The sequence below is a fragment of the Culex pipiens genome, chromosome 2, assembly GCF_016801865.2.
Source record: "Culex pipiens pallens isolate TS chromosome 2, TS_CPP_V2, whole genome shotgun sequence".
NCBI lineage: Eukaryota > Metazoa > Arthropoda > Insecta > Diptera > Culicidae > Culex > Culex pipiens.
In genome coordinates, this window is record NC_068938.1 from 143631345 (window position 1) to 143653283 (window position 21939).

At 37.2% G+C, this 21939-nt stretch overlaps 1 protein-coding gene across 1 annotated transcript in view; it reads right to left on the reverse strand.

The window, feature by feature from the left end:
• LOC120416221 (Krueppel-like factor 8) overlaps positions 1-17333 on the reverse strand; it is a 292926-nt gene extending 275593 nt beyond the window's left edge. The window contains exons 1-2 of the mRNA XM_039577920.2: positions 15958-17333; positions 8732-10102 (exon numbers count right to left, since the gene is read on the reverse strand). Coding sequence (XP_039433854.2) covers positions 8732-8743 — 12 coding nt within the window. The 5' untranslated portion in view covers positions 8744-10102; positions 15958-17333. The remainder of the gene's footprint in view (positions 1-8731; positions 10103-15957) is intronic.
• Positions 17334-21939: the final 4606 nt, after the last annotated feature.

The following is a 21939-nucleotide window of genomic DNA, read 5'->3' on the forward strand; positions in this document are numbered from 1 at the left end:
AAGTCGCGCGCGCACGGGCCATCACCATGTCCATATGGTCTCCAAGTAGCGGCAGCCGCAAAAAAATGCTCACTTTTACGAGATGGTGTCATTAAAAGTTGAAATAATTACTATTGCACAAGCGTTGGCCACGCGTTGCCCGCCGATGTTTGTTCCAGCAAACGAGGAGACACACTTTAGTAAAATCTCGGAGCTTTTTTCAACTCCCTTCGAAGAAAAAAAAACAAGCCCGGTGCTCTACGGATCACGGTAAAGACAGTTAGTTCTGGGCTCCGTGAAGAAGTACACGGTGATTGCCTCCACGGTAAAGGCGACGCGGTCTCCCTCTTTTTTTTTAGGCACGCTGACTAACACTTTGCTTTTTATCGTTTAATTACGAAGAGTAAGATTGCAATTATGATAGCGGTGGCGGGCAATGGTTTTGACACTCACAGGTTGGGACCCCGTATCGCGGCACAGCTTTTAGGGGGCCTCTTTGCAACGCGATAAGACACAAGTTTAAGTAGGAGGGAGGAGAGTGTCCCTTCGCCAGATTGGATTATGCGTGAGAATTACGTAGGATTGGTATCAGAATAGTGATTTTTTTCGAACGGTTGGCCTTTCAATGAAAAATAGTAAGAAGTTTCAAAAATCTAGCCTAACATTTGAAAAGCTAATATAAAACTTTAAAATGCCGTTTTCACGGTGCATGGACCAAAGAGCCTATGTCTGGAAATATTTTTATCGGATTCATCCGACAATTTTACGTAACATACTTTAAAATGGGAGTACTTCATTAACAGATGATTTTGATAATACACGGAAAGGGGATCGATCGCCAAACCAGCGACCGAATTTTGCTGGGTTGGTTTTGCTGATATCAGCGAAATTTTTCTCTAAACCAGCGAAATTTTTCGCTGAAAAAGGTGGCTGCGCGAAATCAAATCCAGCAACTTGGTTTCGCTGGTTTGTTATTTCCGAAACGGTTTCTTTTCCAGCGAAAGTTTTCGCTGGTTTGATACACATCCTTCCGACAGCCGTCATAAATGTTTGTTATTGTTCACGTTCGGAAGCGATTTGTGGCAATCGAATTGCTTTAGGGGTTTTTTCAAAACAAAAAAGCATGAAAAAGTTCTGCATCAAGTGTTCAGCATTAAAATACATACTCAACAGGTGATGGTTCTTTTCAATGAAAAGAAGCACGTTTCCATAAAGTTCTCGCAGCAGAAAAATACGGTGCAGTGAAGCTGGAGATGTATTTGTACTGCTGCATAGATGAGTGCACAAATTGTCGCAGGTGGCAGCAAGAATCGTAGGCGAGGAACTTGACCATGGCCGCGGAACAGTTTGTGCTGTGGCAAGTAAGTACAACCTGGTTTATTTTGGCATAGGCTTCTGCCGCCAAAACAAAAAAACAAACGTCGGTGATAAAAAACGCTGATCCAGTGCAAAAAAACACTGGTCCAGTGGAAACATTCGCTGAACCAGCGGATTTTTTGCCGGAACCAGTAGAATAATCTCCTGGTTGATTTTGGTACGAGCTGCTGCCGCGGAAAAAAAACCCGGACGTCAGCGATAGAAAACGCTGATCCAGCGTGAAGGAACACCAGTTCAGTGAAAAAATCCGCTGGACCAGCGAATTGTTTCCCAAAACCAGCACAATAATCTACTGGTTGATTTTGGTACGAGCTGCTGCCGCCGGAAAAAAAAACCCGGACGTCAGCGATAGAAAACGCTGATCCAGCGTAAAAGAACACTGGTCCAGTGAAGAAATCCGCTGGACCAGCGAATTGTTTCCCAAAACCAGTACAATAATCTCCTGGTTGATTTTGGTGCCCTGCCGCTTTTTCCAAACCAGCGAGAAAATTTTCTGATTCTAGCAAAACTGATCCCCCAAACAGCGACATTTTTCACCAAACCAGTGTTTTTTTTCACTGGTTTGGTAGAATTTCATCGGTTTCCAAACCAGCGAAAAAAATTAGCGATTCTAGGTAATTTTTGTGCAGGCTGAGAAATTAGCGACATTTTTCGCTAGTTTTAGCGAACTTTATCGCGATTTGGCGATGGATCCCCTTTCCGTGTATGATATGATTTTTTTGATAATAAATAGCGAAAGCGAAAAAAATTAGCGATTCTAGGTAATTTTTGTGCAGGCTGAGAAATTAGCGACATTTTTCGCTAGTTTTAGCGAACTTTATCGCGATTTGGCGATGGATCCCCTTTCCGTGTATGATATGATTTTTTTGATAATAAATAAAATCTGGGGTTTTCTACACGGCGCGCGCAAGAACGGGAAAATAACGAAATCGACAAAAAAAAATAAAAAAAAAATCACTAAAATTGCGATAGCTTTAAAATTTTAGCGATGACCTATGCATGTTTGGGTACAGTCATCCCTCATATTCGGAACAGTTTACATATCGGCCAATGTTCAACAAATGATATAAAATCGATAATTGAACATAATGATTTGCTTTTACCTTCATGTGTAAGATTTTCATGCGATCTTACGATTGATGGATAGACCGGCTGTACATTTTTACGTTTTATATCAAGTTTTCAAAGAAAAACATTGACCCTTGAAATCCACAAATTCGGAACACATTTTTCTTACGATGTAAACAAACATTTTTTTCTCTCCAGGAGTACATATTTTTTACAAAATAATGACTTTGCACTCTGAAACCAATAAATATCATGCTTAGTAATGTTTTATGATTGGTCTGATAAAGCTTTTTGTGAAAATATCAGTTAAATTCAGGTGTTCCACAATTGTGGGAGACACAATAACATACCACAATCATGGAACAGACAATTTGGAGGCAGTGTTTTGGTACTCTGGATGAAATTGTCTTGAAATGCAGTTTTTGTTTAAAAAGTATTACTTTTACTAGTAAAATAGCAAGAGAATGTCCAAATAAAAGCTCTAAAAATAGCAGGGTCAGCAGAAAAGTTGCATTTTGCATTCTATTGACAAATTACCACAAAAGTGTTCCGAATTTGTGGGTGTTCCGAATATGTGGGATGACTGTACCAAAGGTTGCGTCTGAAGTCTCAAGTTATGACAGTTTTCGTCATTTTCTCTAGGGCGTCCAAATTTGCCGGGTTATGAATTTCCCGGGAAACGAGAAAAATATTTACGGAATCCCGGAATTATATTTGTTATGTTTTTCAAGCTTAAAATCATAGAATTAGTTTAATCATATCAATTGGTGATTATCTACACTTTAATCTGAACAAGGACGACAGTTTTAAAATAGCTTAAATTAAATTAAAATAAGTTTTTATGTTCTTTTTTATGCTTTGGGTTCTGAATGAACTACAATGTGATTCAAATTAAATAAAGTTATATAAATATATTTCTTTTTTATGTGACATGATTAGTTGATGATTAGAAAAGTTTCAAAAATTTCTTTGAAAATTTCTTTTAAAAAAACAAGAGGCGACAACGAATAAAATTGAACCGGTCAATGTAAAATTTAAGATAAGTTTTGAATTTCATGGCTTATATAATAAAAAATTCAAAAGAAAGAAATTCTCTACGAAATCGGTAATTTTTGTATTTTTTAATCCAGCTGAAAGTTTTTGGATGCCTTCGGTATGCCCAAAGAAGCCATTTTGCATCATTAGTTTGTCCATATAATTTTCCATGCAAATTTGGCAAAATGCCAACTTTTCAGAAATTTGCAGGTAACCTGCAGGGACCATCCATAAACCACGTGGACATTTTAGGTTGGGGGGGGGGGGAGGGGGGTATGGCGATTGTCCACGATCCATACAAAAAATGTTTTTTGGTATGGACAATTGTCCACGAGGGGGGGGGGGGGGGGGGGGTAACAGATTCTCAAAAAAGTATCCACGTGGTTTATGGATGGTCCCGTTGTGCAAAAAATCTTTTTGACCGAGTTATGAATGTTTGAATCAATACTGATCTTTTAAAAAAATCGAAATATTGGTTTCAACTTCATTTTTCGATGTAAAATCAAATTTGCAATCAAAATGTACTTTAGTGAAATTTTTCAAGTTAAATCCATTTTTAGGTGACTTTTTTGAAAATAGTTGCAGTTTTTAATTTTTTTAAATTAGTGCACATGTTTACCCATTTTTGAAAAAAATATTTTTAAAAAGCTTAGAAAACTCTCTATATTTTGCTTTTTTGAATTTTGTTGATATGACCTCTAGTTGCTGAGATATTGCCATGCAAGTGTTTAAAAACAGGAAAATTGATGTTTTCTAAGTCTCATCCAAACAACCCACCATTTTCTAATGTCGATATCTCAACAACTAATAGTCCGATTTACAATGTAAAAATATGAAACATTCGTGAAATTTTCCGAGACAAACATTTAAAAAGGGCGTAATATTGAATGTGTATGAAAAATTTTATGGACAAACTAATGATGCAAAATGGCTTCTTTGGGCATACCGAAGGCACAAAAAAAGTTTCAGTCGGATAAAAAAATTCAAAAAAAAAATCGAATGACCGAAATCTGAGAGAACTGCTCAAGAGGGAAAAAGAAGCAACAAGAGGCAAAAACAAGATTCGATTACTTTTTCAAAATGCCTTATGTACATATTAAACTCATGGCGCATTGTTTGTTTTGAAAAAGTAATGTAAAAACTAAGTGAACACTTCTTTGGGAAACTGTAACCCCCCCCCCCCCTCTCCCTCCCTCCCTCGTGGACAATTGTCTATACAATTTTTTTAAAGGATTGTGGACAATTGCCGCAAACCACCCCGCCACTCTAAAGGCCAAACAAAATAATACTGTTCAAATTATTTCGGCCAGACTTTTGTTTTTTCCATGCTGTTTTCTTGAGGAATTGCTGCATACATATTGTATCTAATTTATTCATCATCCCGAAACGAGAATCGAACTCACGACCTCTGGATTGGAAATCCAGTACGTCACTAGCTGAAACCCATCCCCATGAGTAGATTTTACTCTTTTAAGAGAACTGACTTTGCCGAGCCAGACAGGAATCGCCCCTGATTTTGTGGACATCTAGTGTATGCAGTGTATGCTACCCCACACAGGAAAAAAAAAACATTTCCCGTAATCGTGCATTGTGTTCATGAATTTGAGTACCACAAAGGAATTTATTCATGAGTATGGTGCATTTGCACTATAAACGTGAATATATTCCTTTGTGGTTCTAAAATTCATGAACACAATTCACGATTTCGAGAATTGACTTTTTCCGTGCATGAACTGATGATATGCTGGTTCTTTTTGCCTTCCTCACGTTACTGAGGAAAGGCTATAAAATCACTCTAAAAATGAACTTCTCAATTAGACCTCCTAGACCCACCTTTATGTATACCTATCGACTCAGAATCAAATTCTGAGCAAATGTCTGTGTGTGTGGTGGGATGTTGATCAAAAAATTGTCACTCGATTATCTCGACATTGGCTGAACCGATTTTGTCCGTTTTGGCGTCATTCGATCCGTCTTGAGGTCCCATAAGTCGCTATTAAAAATTATGCAGTTTAGTTAAGTACTTCAAAAGTTATGCTAAAAAAACGATTTTAGCAAAAGTCCGGAAGATTGTAAAAAGGGTGGTTTTTGTAAGAAAACCCGTCATGCTATACATTTTCAGAAAGGTATTCAAAAGACCTTTCCAACGCGTCCAAAACATTGAAGATCTGACAACCCTATCAAAAGTTATAAGCAATTAAGTGTTTTTTAAGCACTTTTTCGAGGCCGGATCTCAGATATTTTGATGAAAATGCTGTCCGGATCTCTCATGTGACCTATCGTTGGATAGGTATTCAAAAGACCTTTCCAACGCGTCCAAAACATTGAAGATCTGACAACCCTATCAAAAGTTATAAGCACTTAAGTGTTTTTAAGCACTTTTTCGAGGCCGGATCTCAGATATTTTGATGAAAATGCTGTCCGGATCTCTCATGCGACCTATCGTTGGATAGGTATTCAAAAGACCTTTCCAAGGCGTCCAAAACATTGAAGATCTGACAACCCTATCAAAAGTTATAAGCACTTAAGTGTTTTTAAAGCACTTTTTCGCGGCTGGATCTCAGATATTTTGATGAAAAAGCTGTCCGGATCTCTCATGCGACCTATCGTTGGATAGGTATTCAAAAGACCTTTCCAACGCGTCCAAAACATTGAAGATCTGACAACCCTATCAAAAGTTATAAGCACTTAAGTGTTATTTACGCACTTTTTGCATTTTGGATAGCACCCTTTAAATGTGAGGAAGGCGCCAACCACCTAAAGATGGATTAAGTAACGTTTTTTTATTATTGTTGGCTTGTTTTATCAACATTGGGCTTGAAGGTGTCATGAGGCGAGCGGGCTTCAACATGCGGGGCACGATTATCAACCGGTCCAGCCAGTTCATCTGCTATGCCGACGACATGGACATTGTCGGCAGGACGTTCGAGGAGGTGGCTAAGCGGTACACCGAATTGAAGCGGGAAGCGGATAAGGTTGGATTGAAGGTGAATGTTGCGAAGACGAAGTATCTGCTGGCAGGAGGAACCGAGTCCCTTAGGGCTCGCATAGGACCGAGCGTGACGATCGACGGCGACGAGTTCGAGGTCGTGGAGGAGTTTGTGTACCTCGGATCATTGGTAACGTCGGACAACAACTGCAGCAGAGAAATTCGGAGGCGCATCATCACCGGTAGTCGTGCCTACTACGGACTCCACAAGACCCTACGGTCTGGTCATCTTTCCCGGCGTACAAAGTGCACCATGTACGAAACGCTGATAAGACCCGTCGTCCTCTACGGGCACGAAACGTGGACGATGCTCGAGGAGGACTTGCAAGCGCTTGAAGTTTTCGAACGGCGAGTGCTTAGGACGATCTTTGGCGGCGTGCGTGAGAACACTGTATGGAGGAGAAGGATGAACCACGAGCTGGCGCAACTCTACGGCAAGCCAAGTATTCGGAAGGTCGCCAAGGCTAGCCGGATCAGGTGGGCCGGACACGTCGCGAGAATGCCGAACGCGCTGGATGCGCGCCAACCGAACCAGACTATCAATCCGGTGAAGTTGGTGTTCAATTCGGAGCCGGTTGGAACGCGGCGGAGGGGGGCGCAACGTGCAAGGTGGTTGAACCAAGTGGAGGAAGATCTGGAAAGTGTGGGAGTTCCGCAGTGGAATTGGAGAGAAGCAGCCCAGGACCGAGTTAGATGGCAACGCATCTGGAGACAGCTCATGACCCGAAGGTTGTACGAGCAGTAAAAGTAAGTTAGTGGCTTGTTTTATTCTCTAAGGAGCTTTTCAAGTTTTGATTACAGTCCAGGAACAGAAAATTGTAAATGAAATAATACCCATCCAACTGAGCATCCACTGTCATCAATCGAACCGGGCATCTAATCGATCTATTCAACCTACGGACAGGTGACAGTTTAATGCCCAGCCGGCAGTAATTAATATTAATATCTTTATGATGAACGCGTCCATCGAATCTGTCGCTGGTCTGTCATAAAAATGTCGTCGGCACCGGAGGACTCCCCCCGTGGCGTTTGGCCAGATTTTCCAGTCCCCTCGTACTCCTCAACTGATTTTCCCATGCCCATTTGTACGAAATGCTGACGGGGCTGCTTGGGCAGAGGAAAAAAAAAAGTTATTAAAAAACTAGAGAAACTACTTTTAATTTGTTTTTCTGTTTCACAGCGATTGGCAGGTCCGTTTCTTTTTGCTTGCAATTTCTGTCGCCCTGAACTGCGCACACTAAGTGCACACAGTCAGTGTCCCAGCATTCAAATGGATGGCCAAATGTCCTTTGGAGAGTGCCAGGGCAATTTATTGGCTCCTTTGGTGACTTCACAACCGATGGAACGGTCAGCAGCCAGGGCATGTAGTACAAGCACCACGGCCAAGATTAGAAGTAATTACTTAGCCGCATGAATTATTCAAAACAAGTGCAATAATTAAAAAAACAGCTGGGCTAGAGAGTGGTGAGAACATTTAGCGGGGCAAATGAATTTGAAAAGTTAATGTAAGGTGGAGAAAAATGCGTTACAAATAGGACGAATTAACGTGGATAATGTTTGTTTGCTGCGAAGAAATGTGACAGCTTTTATTTATGATTTCTTCGTGCTGAACTTGTTACGAAAGAGAACGAAATGACTTCATTACTGCCCTCTTATGTTTACACCGATCGTTGTAAACTGCTTATTACATACGGTCCCGACAACTACTTGACACACCTGAAAAGGAACGACGGTTAAATCCTTATTTCAATTCAACGAAGGGTTGACAATTATGATTGATCTTGTTTCTTCTTTTCTGGAAAGTATCTTAATTTAAAAAGGGTGAATTCTCTCGATCCTGTACTCTGGGTGTATTTTGCTTCGAGCATTGAGGAGTACTATAGCCATAAAATAAATATTTTAATAAATCAAATCTACATTTTTATTTGACTCCTTATTGATAGTAAATTATGAATCCTTATGTTGTAAGTTAGGGTTCACCACTCTGTTCCGATCTACTGCCCCAAAGACAAATGACAACCGCGCCTCAGCAATCACATCCCCGTGAGTGACATCTCCTTGAGCGTAAACGATCGTACAACCCTTCTCTTTACAAAAAAAAAACTCCAAATGAGGTGGCTCTCCTCGCAACAATGGACTTTGCAAATGTACTCAATTCGCTCCACTCACCCACTATACTGACTGTAGCAAACACAAGTCGATCCACAACAGCAATCCCATTATTTAATTACATATTCTAAATCAGAGAGAACTCGCGAGCGCGCGCTCGTTCAGGACACTTACCATGTAAACCATTAAAATTCCAGTACACCGTATCAAAATGATAATCCTTCAGGCAGGGGCAGGCAGGTCTCCGGTCTTGCGCGCACGCGGCACACCTGAACCGAGAGCTGACCTCTAGCCCGCGCGCTCTCTGCAGCGCCAACCCCACGAGTTGACCAGTTCACTTATCAGCGCAGAACCTCGCCAACGACTCTAGAACAGCTCCGTCCGTTCAAAGTCGTAGATTGTAGTGCCTCAACACGGGCAGCCAGCCGTTCAAGTCGCCGGAGTTGCAGGCTTGCAGCGCATAATCCAGAAGGCCAAGCCCTAGTTCTCCGCTGCAAGTCACCACACACCACACTCTCTTCCGTTGCACTTGTTCTAGGACACCGGTCTAATTGACCACTTGACGTCCTGGAACCTTCTTTCTTCGCGCCGGTTTGCGCCAGTCACCGCCAGGTGGCAGGGTTATTAATTACACTCTGATTTGAACGACCTCCGGGAGTGGGTTGCGGTGGGGGGGACACGTGACAATCGTGACTGGTTCGACCTGGCACACACAAATGCACTTCTCGTGAAATCGATACTCCAATTCACACCTGAGGTAGTCCAAGCGGAAGTGTCACTTTGGGCTTTTTCGCACCTGGGTGTTTCTGCTGGTGGACACCGCCGTCGCAAATTACTTCTATTTAGCTTTTCATTAATTATTTATGGTTAGTGTCGTGGCGCGCCGTTTTCAGCAAGACACTTGTGTGACAGGTGTCAACTGGACCCTGCCTAGCGCTGGATTTAGCGTGTGTTTAAACAATATTTAGCCGGAGAGATCTGAGCGGAAAAGGGGTGTGCAGGACACTCGACGTGATAATAGCGAATTATACACAAATACAGCTTAACGAAATAACACTAACACAAAACACTTAGGATTTAAATACTGGCCTTAATGGATAATTATTATTTTATTTACATAATTAAGTGTTTACGCGTTTCGCTTGGTTCAAGTGTACAATCTATTGAATGTTGTTCTGTCCAGTCTTGTTCACTTCACTTTTTCTTCCTTTTTCCTTCTTCTTTTTCGTCACAGACTGGGAGCTTATGGGTTGTTTAATTTAACGATTGTTCTCGTTTACATTCAATGATTTTTTTCCTTCCTTTTTTCAGGTATCAAGTTACTGGCAGATTTGTGGGGGCGCACGGTAGTTATTACGGTGTATGTTTCAATGGGCGATTATTTAGTTTAATAAACACGTTGTTCAGGTTGAGTTCTCTGAATACTGGCAGCATGAGCTGGGTTTGCACATGAAATCATTGGATCGTAGAGGAGATTACTGACGCGATTACTGACCACGGTTCGGGTGATGTTTACTTTACTATCTCATTGAGTTTTGAAATTATCTGGAAAAGGAAAAAAATAAGAATATTAATAAAATGATCAACAAAATAAATTAAATAAATTAGGAAAAAAATAGAAATCATAAAGAATAATTGAAAAGAGCAAAACAAACTTAATAAATAAAACATATTTGATCTCAAAAATACCCCAAAAAAAAATTTGAAAAAAATAACCATCCATAAAAATGAAATTTATTACACAAATTTAATTGTACAATCGATGTTCTACGCAAGCCCAATATAACTTTGCAAAAAAAAATAATTCAAACTTCAAAGATGTCATAACAAAAAAAGTATCCATAATTTGTGTAAATTGAAATGTTCAGAAAAGTTTTGGAATAAGCATTGCTGTAATTTTGCCTTGAGCCTTTTGTCATAAATTTTGCTTCAAAAACTGATAGAGTTGGGAAAATATGATTATTTTTTTTCGCATACATTTTAATAAAAATAAAATTCTCGCAAATTTTTTTGAAGATTTTTTTCAACAATTTTTATAAAAATATTTATTTTGAAAAGTCTCTGAAAATTGATCGAAGCATGCATATATATTCATCAAATTTTGATGATTAAATTAAAATGAATTCAAATCGAAAAACGAACTACATTATCGGGTTCTGTGGACAATTTCACACTACAGTTAAAATACCATAATTTTTTTAAATTATAAGTTTAAAGTTTTATTGAAACAGAATTTAAACATTTCTTCAGATTTTCAGGCATTTTCAGACGAAATCATATTTTATAAATTTTGATGAAACTTGGAACTTTTTGCCTCAAATTTATATACATTTTATTTCAAGAAAATAAACTTATTTGAACAAAGATTAGATAGATTTTTTTTATTTTCAAACGAAACATTCGAAGTAACTCTGCCTATTGTCAATTTTACTATTTCAATTTTTTTGTAAACTTGTAGTCTAAAGTTGCTCAGAAACACAGTGACTATGTCTTTCAAAGTCACCCCGGTTATTCAAAAAACAATTTCCAAGCTACTTTAACCAGTTTTTTCGTTTTTGTTTTGAAGTTATCTCAAAAACCAAGCTATAATACCATATAAAATAAAATAAATAACTTTTCATTGTAAAATTTGCCACATTGTTTTGTTTTCCAGATAAAAATATAAAGAATAATAAAGGAGATTCAACTTAAAGTACATTTTGTCATAAATTTTGGAAAGGTTCTACATTTCAATTATACCAACGACATAGCTTCTTTAAACCGTCCAATTGTTGAACATTGTACTGATTCTGGTTCTAATTTATATCTTGCAACAAAATTGTTTAAGGCAACAATTATAATGATCAAAATAAGTTTGAGAATCAAATAATAGCTCGACTGGTTTAAAAAAAATATCATGCAGTTTCAAGAAAATCTTTTTTTCCTAATTATAAAACCGGTCTTTCGAAACGTAAGGAAATTTAAAAAAAATCCAGGTATTATTTATTTTTTCCACGTGATTGGGCAATGAGTAAAATGAATCCATGCTTCACAACCATAAAATTGCTTTTCAACTTGCCTCTGTGACCAGTTTGAGAGAACGTGTTCAGGTGGTCATTTAGAGCTACTTTTGTTCTACGAAAAACTAAACTTCTCTTGTTTTATATTTTTCTTGTTTAATTTTTAGTATTTTAATTTGCAGTTATCTTGTTTATTTTATATTTGTTTCTGATAGTATTTGGCTTACTCTACCACCTCCTATCATTTCCCTTTGCCTTTCTAGTCTTTGTCATGTTTTTACAGTCACTTTTTAAAATGAGTGTATGTTTTTTTTTTAATTTTCTACTATAGAACGACAACATTATCATTTAAATTATAAAAATAGTCTGGTACACTACAAAAATTACTACCTATTAATATTCACATAATGTAGAAAAAAGTTAGTAAAAAACAAAGCAAAAAAAAACATATTTAAAACATTGACAAAGTCACATGAACCAAGTCACACTTCCAACATTTGAATTTTCTTAAATTTGACGAGTTCTTCTTTCCAATGCTTTTTAAATTTCAAAAATTTGATGAAAAAGTAATTTTTGGCGATTTTAGATTGAAGCTCGCCTAGAATAGCATCATTGGTGCGCTGAAAGTGGGGACGCGAAATCGTGATTATGCAGTAGCGTGGTTCACGTTTCTATGAAAAAGACAAAAGTTGTTATTTTGTCTTGCATCAACCGGAATTTCGTTCTTTTATGTCCCCAGAAGCACTCTTGAAAATTTGAGTCCATTTGGTAAGGTCTAGGAGCTCCAGTTTTAATTTGAAATTTATATGGGATTTTGATTTATTTTCCATGGGAAACTATCTTCTTTTACATTGTATTAGGATTTTTTTTTATAAATCGATGAAATGACTTGATTCTTATAGTAGGAGATAGGTTTCGAACTGGGGAACAACTTTGTAGAACATACCAACATGCTAGGAAGTGACCCTTTAAAGATACAGATACTTTTAGATGATGGCTTTTGAAGGGGCCAGCCACCATCTAAAAGTATCTGTATCTTTAAAGGGTCACTTCCTAGCATGTTGGTATGTTCTACAAAGTTGTTCCCCAGTTCAAAACCTATCTCCTACTATAAGAATCAAGTCATTTCATCGATTTATAAAAAAAAAATCCTAATACAATGTTAAAAAAGATAGTTTCCCATGGAAAATAAATCAAAATCCCATATAAATTTCAAATTAAAACTGGAGCTCCTAGACCTTACCAAATGGACTCAAATTTTCAGGAGTGCTTCTGGGGACATAAAAGAACGAAATTCCGGTTGATGCAAGACAAAATAACAACTTTTGTCTTTTTCATAGAAACGTGAACCACGCTATTATGCAGGTTATTTTTTTTGAGTGCTTTTGTGTCGCTGTTCGTTAGGGGTGAGTGATTGTGGTGATCGAATAATAGCATGACTTACTGAATTATTTGTGTCTTGAGCGTAATTTTCGTTGAGTAATTGGTGTTTTTTTTTGTGTTTTTTTTTGTGATTTTTTTTGAGATCTTAATTAATTGTTTTGTCATTTTCAAAGCCCTTCCTATATCATCGTTGATCGGAAGGCACGGCGTCGGGTAAATTGTGTATAATGTTTTGAATAAAGTTTTATTTTTAATGGTGAAAAAGCCATTTCTATATAATGATCGAAAGACGCACTGACATTTTGGATTAATTAATAGTGGAGTGAAATAATTGTGTGTGAGTGACTTTGTGTGTTAACCAGAAAGACCTTCCCATAGCATCGTTGCTCGGAAGGCTCGCCGACGGGTCTGTTATGAAAGTCCTCCCCATAGCATCGTAGCTCGGGAGGCGTCGAAAAGCCAATACCTTATCCTACTAACCCAAAAAAACAAAAATTCTCGGTGACCAAAACTATCAAACAACAAAACAAAAAAATAATAATCACGTGATGCTTGAAGGAGATGCTGTGGATTCAACGGTCTCAAGCGGTATCAACAAGTATATAGCGGAAAACTATGTGCTTGATGAGTCTGCAACTTCAACTATCGGACTAACATTCCTCCCTTTCGTTGAACTGCAGGCTTCTTGGGAGGGCGCCGGTATTGACTAATAAAGTAGGGATCTTCAGAGGTTAAACAGTGAACGGATGGTTGGCTCCCACTGATCATTTTTGATTCATTGCTTAACTTCAGCTGATCTGTCAATATCGGAGTAGCAGCTCATTGGCAGTCAACCATGCTCATGCTCATTTTAGATTGAAGCTCGCCTAGAGGCGTGGTTGAGTTGTAGAGGGTTAAAAATCTAACTTCTCGTGTTTTTAAACATTATACACTTTTATATATAGAATCAAAACCCAACATTTTAAATATTTTGAGCAATTATATGAAATATATTTTTTGCATTCTTCGGGCACCTTTCATGTAATACGATGTAATAGTAAACACTGTTTTACATGGTTTTCGGTCAAAGTGATTCGGTAATTTGGTCGGTAATATCGGTCAAAGTTGTTTTCAGAGCATAAAAAGTAGTTTTAAACTAGAATAAATTGAAATGAAATTTTTAAACGAGCTAGCTGATTACATCGAAATTGAATAAAAGAAAAACTTTATTTTGTGTTTCAATACATTTTTAACCCTCTACTGCCCAAATTTTTTTTCGAAAATATTTATTTTTCTCTTGTTCAGGAGGTCATTTTCAGCAACTTTTGTTCAACAAAAAAGCACTTTTTCATTTTTTTCATTTTTTTTACATTTTCTGCTATAGAATGGCACCATCATAATTTAATTTGCAAAAAAAATGCGTAGAGGCATAGTCTGGAACACTACAAAAATTACTGCATACTTCTTTTTACTCAAAATATAGGAAATTTTAGTAAAAAACACAGCCAAAGTTGACCCCTAAAAAAATGACATTTTTAAAAACATTGGCAAAATCACATAAAACAAATAAAACTTCCAACCCTGATTTTTTTTTTCTAAAATTTTAAGAGTGTTTCTTTACAATGCTTTTTAAAGATCAAAAATCGGTTGGAAAATTGATTTTAGGAGATCTTTTTGATCGAAGCCCGTCTAAAGGCGGGGTAAGGTTGTAGAGGGTTGTTGCCAAAAAGCTAAGAAAATGTAAAATTTCACATTAGTTTCGGGAACTCCCACACAGAAAAAAAATGATGGTAATATTCATCAGGAAATGGTGACAGATATTGTGGCAAAAAAAATGATTAATTTTTCCCCAGAATATGATGAATTTTCATCAGTTTTTGATGAATATTCAACAGGTTTACATTTTTACATATTTTTTATGTAATATTACTCAAAAAAGAGGTTATATTCAACCTTCCAAATTTTCAACATTCCAAAATTCAACTTTTTTTTTTGTGCAGGAAAATTGCAAATTTCCCTGGAAACGGGAAATCCCGGAGATTCCATGGTTTTTTTTCCTGTGACGGGAAATTTTACGCTCTGAAAATCCTGCACCATTTCAACCATTTGTCAATCTCAAAATTTGCCACAACAACTAATATTTTACATAAGATAAGGAAAATAAACTTAATCTAACTCTTAACACTTAATTATTTGTTAGGGCCAGTACACTTGAAATCATAATTTATCATTTCTAAAGATTTTAAAAACTAAACCATTAAGGTGTCATCCATAAACAAGTAGGCACTGGGAGGAGGGGCTGAGATTTTCAAAAATGAGTCTACATGGTTTATGGATGGTCCCGTATAAACAAAAAAAAAATGGATTTATGGGAAAAAACCAAATGTTTAATAAAAGTGCTTAAATTGGATCCAAGATATATTCAGAAAAAAATAGTTTTAGGTAAAACTTCATTCTATCTTTTTTTCCTTAAATAAGGCCGTATCTTCAAAATTTCAAAATGATGGATTTACCTTTCTTTAAAGAAGTATTTTAAATACTATATATTATCAAAAATAAGGCTTTCTAAAGTCAACAAAATTATACTTTATACACATTTCACTCTATATAAATAAAAAAACAATTTTGCTGCAGCAAGCATGTATTGCATTAATGAAAAACTTATGTACAACTAATTTATTTTTAGCCTGAATTTCAAAAAAAATCTGTTCAGGTAATGATGTGAAACCGATTTTAATGACCATGCGAAAGTTTTGATTTTTTAGGTCAATATGAACCGTCAGGCCTGAAAGGGTTAAAGTTAAATCATAATTTTCTGGATTAGCCTAAAATTTTCGTGCTTTTTGGGGTTTCAATGCATTATAACCATTCAATTGATTGTCGAAGGAAATGTTGTAATTTTGTTTTCCTACAAATGACTTCGTAGCCATTTTAAAACCACTGCACAATAACTTTCAATGCACGTAAAACAATTCAGCTTGAATTGTACTTGTTTGAAAACATTCAATTGAATCATTGCTTTTAATAAACGATCCTTACCTTTAAAATGAAACATTTTTATCAAAAACTTCAGCAGTTCTACAAAAGTTCACAGCTCACTGCCCACATGCTCATCCTTCTCATTCTTTGCTGCACGAAAACACGCATGCGTACGCCAACACCTGGCAAAGATCTTCACAGTTTTCCGCGCCAAAACAAACTCAAAGCGGCCGGCATTTAACACCGGCGGTCACGCACGCTGCACTACTTATCACGAAAAACATTTGCCTCAATACGGCACACACCAAGTTCAGCAGGTTCTATAACAACACCAACTTTCCCCTTCCGGCCAAGGGTTCAACGCAGTAGCACTATATTCCACGCTTAAGGGCAGCAGCAGTCTACCGAGCCAGACATCGATTGACCGACCTGTGCGCTATGATTGTTATTAGCCGGCACACTACACTTCAGACGGAGCACCTCACCTTGGCCGGTTCCAAGGTATCCGCAAACACCCTGCTTTGCCAAAGGGCCAGACGGCGCGGGTTACGCGCGGCGACCTCGCGCGATCCACTAGCTAGTACGGAATTGTTCCAAGATTTTCTCAGCACAGCTTGTAATGGTTTTTAGGTAAACATACTTGTACCACAAACACCAATTTTCCAATTATGCATCCACATTGGTCGGTCTGATCGTCGTGTAGGTTGGCCCCAGCCGACACCCCGCGTTTGGACCAATCTGTTACACTGCTGCAGCAGCAGCTGCTGCTGGACCAACTCTTGACTGGTTCACAACACAATACACCCAGAAGTTGGCGCAAATTGATCTAATTGAAACGATAATAACAGTAATCAGAATCCATAGAGGACCGCGGAGTACACGGTGCGGTTGCTGGAGGTCTGCACCGGAACGTACCGCCAAGGGTTCGTTGGTTGTAGACCCGCTCGGACAGCTGGTGACACTGCAGTTCTACCACCACCGAGCGATTCACGGTGTAGGTCTACTGGTCCACCCTTTGGTGGAATCTGTGCGCGAAACCGCTTTGTTTACATTCCACACTGCAGGCTGGAAACCGGCTTCGAGACACTTCAAGAGCTGCGGTTCAATACCGTAGACCCCGCAACTAACGAGCACACTACACACTTGGGCACTTGGGCGGGTTCTCAGGTACACTACTGGTTGCGGCGACGGTGCGTGCAATATCTAGGTCTTCGGGGACAAAACAGCTGACGCGCGAGCGGAACCGGTCCCGCGAACCGGAATTCGCTGAATGTCGTAGAACTTCACAACTACGCCAGGTACACCCGGAACAAGATTTCCAACGACGTCCAAAGCATTACCAAGGATCAACAGGTCCCAATAGAAGCGTTAGAAATAAAAAAAGGAAAGGATTGTGAAGGCTGCTCGCGTAGAGAATCGCTTTCAGAGGTCGTCAACACGTCCTGCCGTCACGCGGGACAGCTCAATACTGAAAATGAAATTCATAATAAACAAGCAACAAGCTGTTGCCGCTCCGCGACTCCACGCCGGAGCATCAACATAAGCGCAAAAGCATCATGAGCATGAGCGTGGTTTGAGCCCCAGCATTCACTTTGTGGCCGGTGGAGTTGCAGAACTTCAAACCGTGAGTAGACGAGTGCGCGCGCTCTCTTGGGAGTTTGGTGGCTCTCTCGGCTTGGTCTTAGACTGTGGGGTCTGAATGATGGGGATGGGAGGGGATGTTGATGGGAGGTAAGACCCCGACGACGGTGAAGGGGGTACCAACTATTATAGAAGGGTACACACCCACCCGCTACGGCGGGTCGCCGCGTCGAGTTGTAGTAGTAGCAATAGTACTGTGTGGTGGAGGAGGGTTTGGATTGATTCGAACTTTTGAAATACATTGATTTACATGGAAATGTTTGGATTAATTGTATTATTTACCTGAAAAATTATTTACATTTACATTTACATTTACATTTACATTTACATTTACATTTACATTTACATTTACATTTACATTTACATTTACATTTACATTTACATTTACATTTACATTTACATTTACATTTACATTTACATTTACATTTACATTTACATTTACATTTACATTTACATTTACATTTACATTTACATTTACATTTACATTTACATTTACATTTACATTTACATTTACATTTACATTTACATTTACATTTACATTTACATTTACATTTACATTTACATTTACATTTACATTTACATTTACATTTACATTTACATTTACATTTACATTTACATTTACATTTACATTTACATTTACATTTACATTTACATTTACATTTACATTTACATTTACATTTACATTTACATTTACATTTACATTTACATTTACATTTACATTTACATTTACATTTACATTTACATTTACATTTACATTTACATTTACATTTACATTTACATTTACATTTACATTTACATTTACATTTACATTTACATTTACATTTACATTTACATTTACATTTACATTTACATTTACATTTACATTTACATTTACATTTACATTTACATTTACATTTACATTTACATTTACATTTACATTTACATTTACATTTACATTTACATTTACATTTACATTTACATTTACATTTACATTTACATTTACATTTACATTTACATTTACATTTACATTTACATTTACATTTACATTTACATTTACATTTACATTTACATTTACATTTACATTTACATTTACATTTACATTTACATTTACATTTACATTTACATTTACATTTACATTTACATTTACATTTACATTTACATTTACATTTACATTTACATTTACATTTACATTTACATTTACATTTACATTTACATTTACATTTACATTTACATTTACATTTACATTTACATTTACATTTACATTTACATTTACATTTACATTTACATTTACATTTACATTTACATTTACATTTACATTTACATTTACATTTACATTTACATTTACATTTACATTTAAAACCACGACTATTACTTTTGCTTCTGGAGATTTAACGTTTCCGGCTCTGCATTTCCAGATAATTTTTTATCCAAATTTGGAAAATTATGCTTGAAATCGGGAAATCAACTTAAGAGCGAGTTTTTCACCGATGTGAAACAGGTCGTATCGAGGTGCTCCGATTTGGATGAAACTTTCAGGGTTTGTTTGTCTATACATGAGGTGAACTCATGCCAAATATGAGCCCTCTACGACAAAGGGAAGTGGGGTAAAACGGGCATTGAAGTTTGAGGTCCAAAAAGCATGAAAAATCTTAAAATTGCTCGCATTTTCGTAAAACTTCATCAATTCCAACTCTTTTAGATGCATTCGAAAGGTCTTTTGAAGCCCTTCAAAATGTGCTATAGACATCCAGGATTGGTTTATTTTTTTCTCATAGTTTTTGCAAATGACTGTTGAAAATGGATTTTTTTAAAATCTTAATAACTTTTGGCAACAGCCTCCAACACCCATACTCCCATAGGTCAAAAGTTAGGGAATTTCATGGACTATAAGCCTACGGAAATAACTTTTTGGTCAATCGCAGTTTTTCTCATAGTTTTACGATTTTTCTAGAACAAACATTTTACAACGTTAGTTTTTGCCCTGTAGGCCTCCATAGCGGCACTTTTTGGTCTCAATTTTGTCATATTCGGAATCCTCAGAAAATTTTACATTAGATTGAGGTGTTGGAATTTTGAATTTTATTGAAAAAAATGCCATTTAGAATTAATTAAAATATTATTTAGAATTTTGTCGGATTAGGGGTAAAACAAGTTTTCGCCTACTTGATACAGCATTTGACGTATTGATCATAGGGTAAATAAGATCTATTTCTTTTTTCAAAAATGTTTTTTTTAAATTATTTTTTAAATCAAAATTACAACTCTAATACTTCTAACTTACGTGAAATTGACCGAGGATTCCGAATATGACCGAAAATTGAGACCAAAAAGTGCCGTCTTCTTGGCCTACAGGGCAAAAACTAACGTTGTAAAATGTTTGTTCTAGAAAAATCGTAAAACTATGAGAAAAACTGCGATTGGCCAAAAAGTTAATACCGTAGGCTTATAGTCCATGAAATTCCCTAACTTTTGACCTATGGGAGTATGGGTGTTGGAGGCTGTTGCCAAAAGTTATTAAGGTTTTAAAAAAATCCATTTTTAACAGTAATTTGCAAAAGCTATGAGAAAAAAATAAACCAATCCTGGATGTCTATAGCACATTTTGAAGGGCTTCAAAAGACCTTTTGAATGCATCTAAGAGAGTTGGAATTGATGAAGTTTTACGGAAATGCGAGCAATTTTATGATTTTTCATGTGTTTTGGACCTCAAACTTCAATGCCCGTTTTACCCCACTTCCCTTTGTCGTAGAGGGCTCATATTTGACAGGAGTTCATCTCATGCATAGACAAACAAACGCTGAAAGTTTCATCCAAATCGGAGCACCTCGATACGACCTCTCACGGTGGGTAAGAAGGGGATTATTATGCAACTTGCATGCACCTCGGAAATTCCTTCTGGGGTTTGTTGGGGGGACTATTCTGAGTCAGAAAAACCGATTCCCAAAATATTCTGTCGGTGAAAACTGATTTTATCTCGATTTGAAGATAAAAAGCCTAATATATCACCTAAAATCTCAAAAATACGTCTAAAATCTCGGTCTAACTCTGGACAAAGAAGTTAATTTTCATCAATATATCAATTCTTAGTTCCCAAAATATAATCCTGACATAGTACACCTTAAATCGGTCCATTACATGAGTCCCAGCGTCATCAGGAGGTGTAAAATAGTGTTATTTAAAAAAAAAATATTTTCAATTTGCTCTGGTAAATCAACTGTCATGTCTGAATTCGAAAACTAATGTTGTAGCATTGTTGCAAACAAAATGAAGAACAATTTTGCAGAAAAAACTAACTTAATCCACCTATGTGGTTGGAGCCTTCCTCACAACAGTGGCTGTACACAAATTTCATCTATTTTTATTTACATCGATATCACATAAGTGGCCATATCTCGAGACAGGGTTGCCAGATCTTCAATGTTTTGCACTTGTTGGAAAGGTCTTTTGATAACCTAACCAACGTTGGGTCGGATAGTGGAGCCGGACATAGTTTACATACATTTAAGTGAGATCCGGCTTCAAAAAAGTACATCAATATTACTTAAGTGGCCATATCTCGAGACAGGGTTGCCAGATCTTCAATGTTTTGCACTCGTTGGAAAGGTCTTTTGATAACCTAACCAACAATGGGTCGGATGGTGGATCCGTACATAGTTTACATACATTTAATTGAGATCCGGCTTCAAAAAAGTACATCAATATCACTTAAGTGGCCATATCTCGAGACAGGGTTGCCAGATCTTCAATGTTTTGGACTCGTTGGAAAGTTCTTTTGATAACCTAACCAACAATAGGTCGGATGGTGGAGCCGGACATAGTTTACATACATTTAAGTGAGATCCGGCTTCAAAAAAGTACATCAATATCATTTAAGTGGCCATATCTCGAGACAGGGTTGCCAGATCTTCAATGTTTTGGACTCGTTGGAAAGGTCTTTTTATAACCTAACCAACAATAGGTCGGATGATGGATCCGGACATAGTTTACATACATTTAAGTAAGATCCGGCTTCAAAAAAGTACATCAATATCATTTAAGTGGCCATATCTCGAGACAGGGTTGCCAGATCTTCAATGTTTTGGACTCGTTGGAAAGTTCTTTTGATAACCTAACCAACAATAGGTCGGATGGTGGATCCGTACATAGTTTACATATATTTAAGTGAGATCCGGCTTCAAAAAAGTACATCAATATCACTTAAGTGGCCATATCTCGAGACAGGGTTGCCAGATCTTCAATGTTTTGGACTCGTTGGAAAGTTCTTTTGATAACCTAACCAACAATAGGTCGGATGGTGGAGCCGGACATAGTTTACATACATTTAAGTGAGATCCGGCTTCAAAAAAGTACATCAATATCATTTAAGTGGCCATATCTCGAGACAGGGTTGCCAGATCTTCAATGTTTTGGACTCGTTGGAAA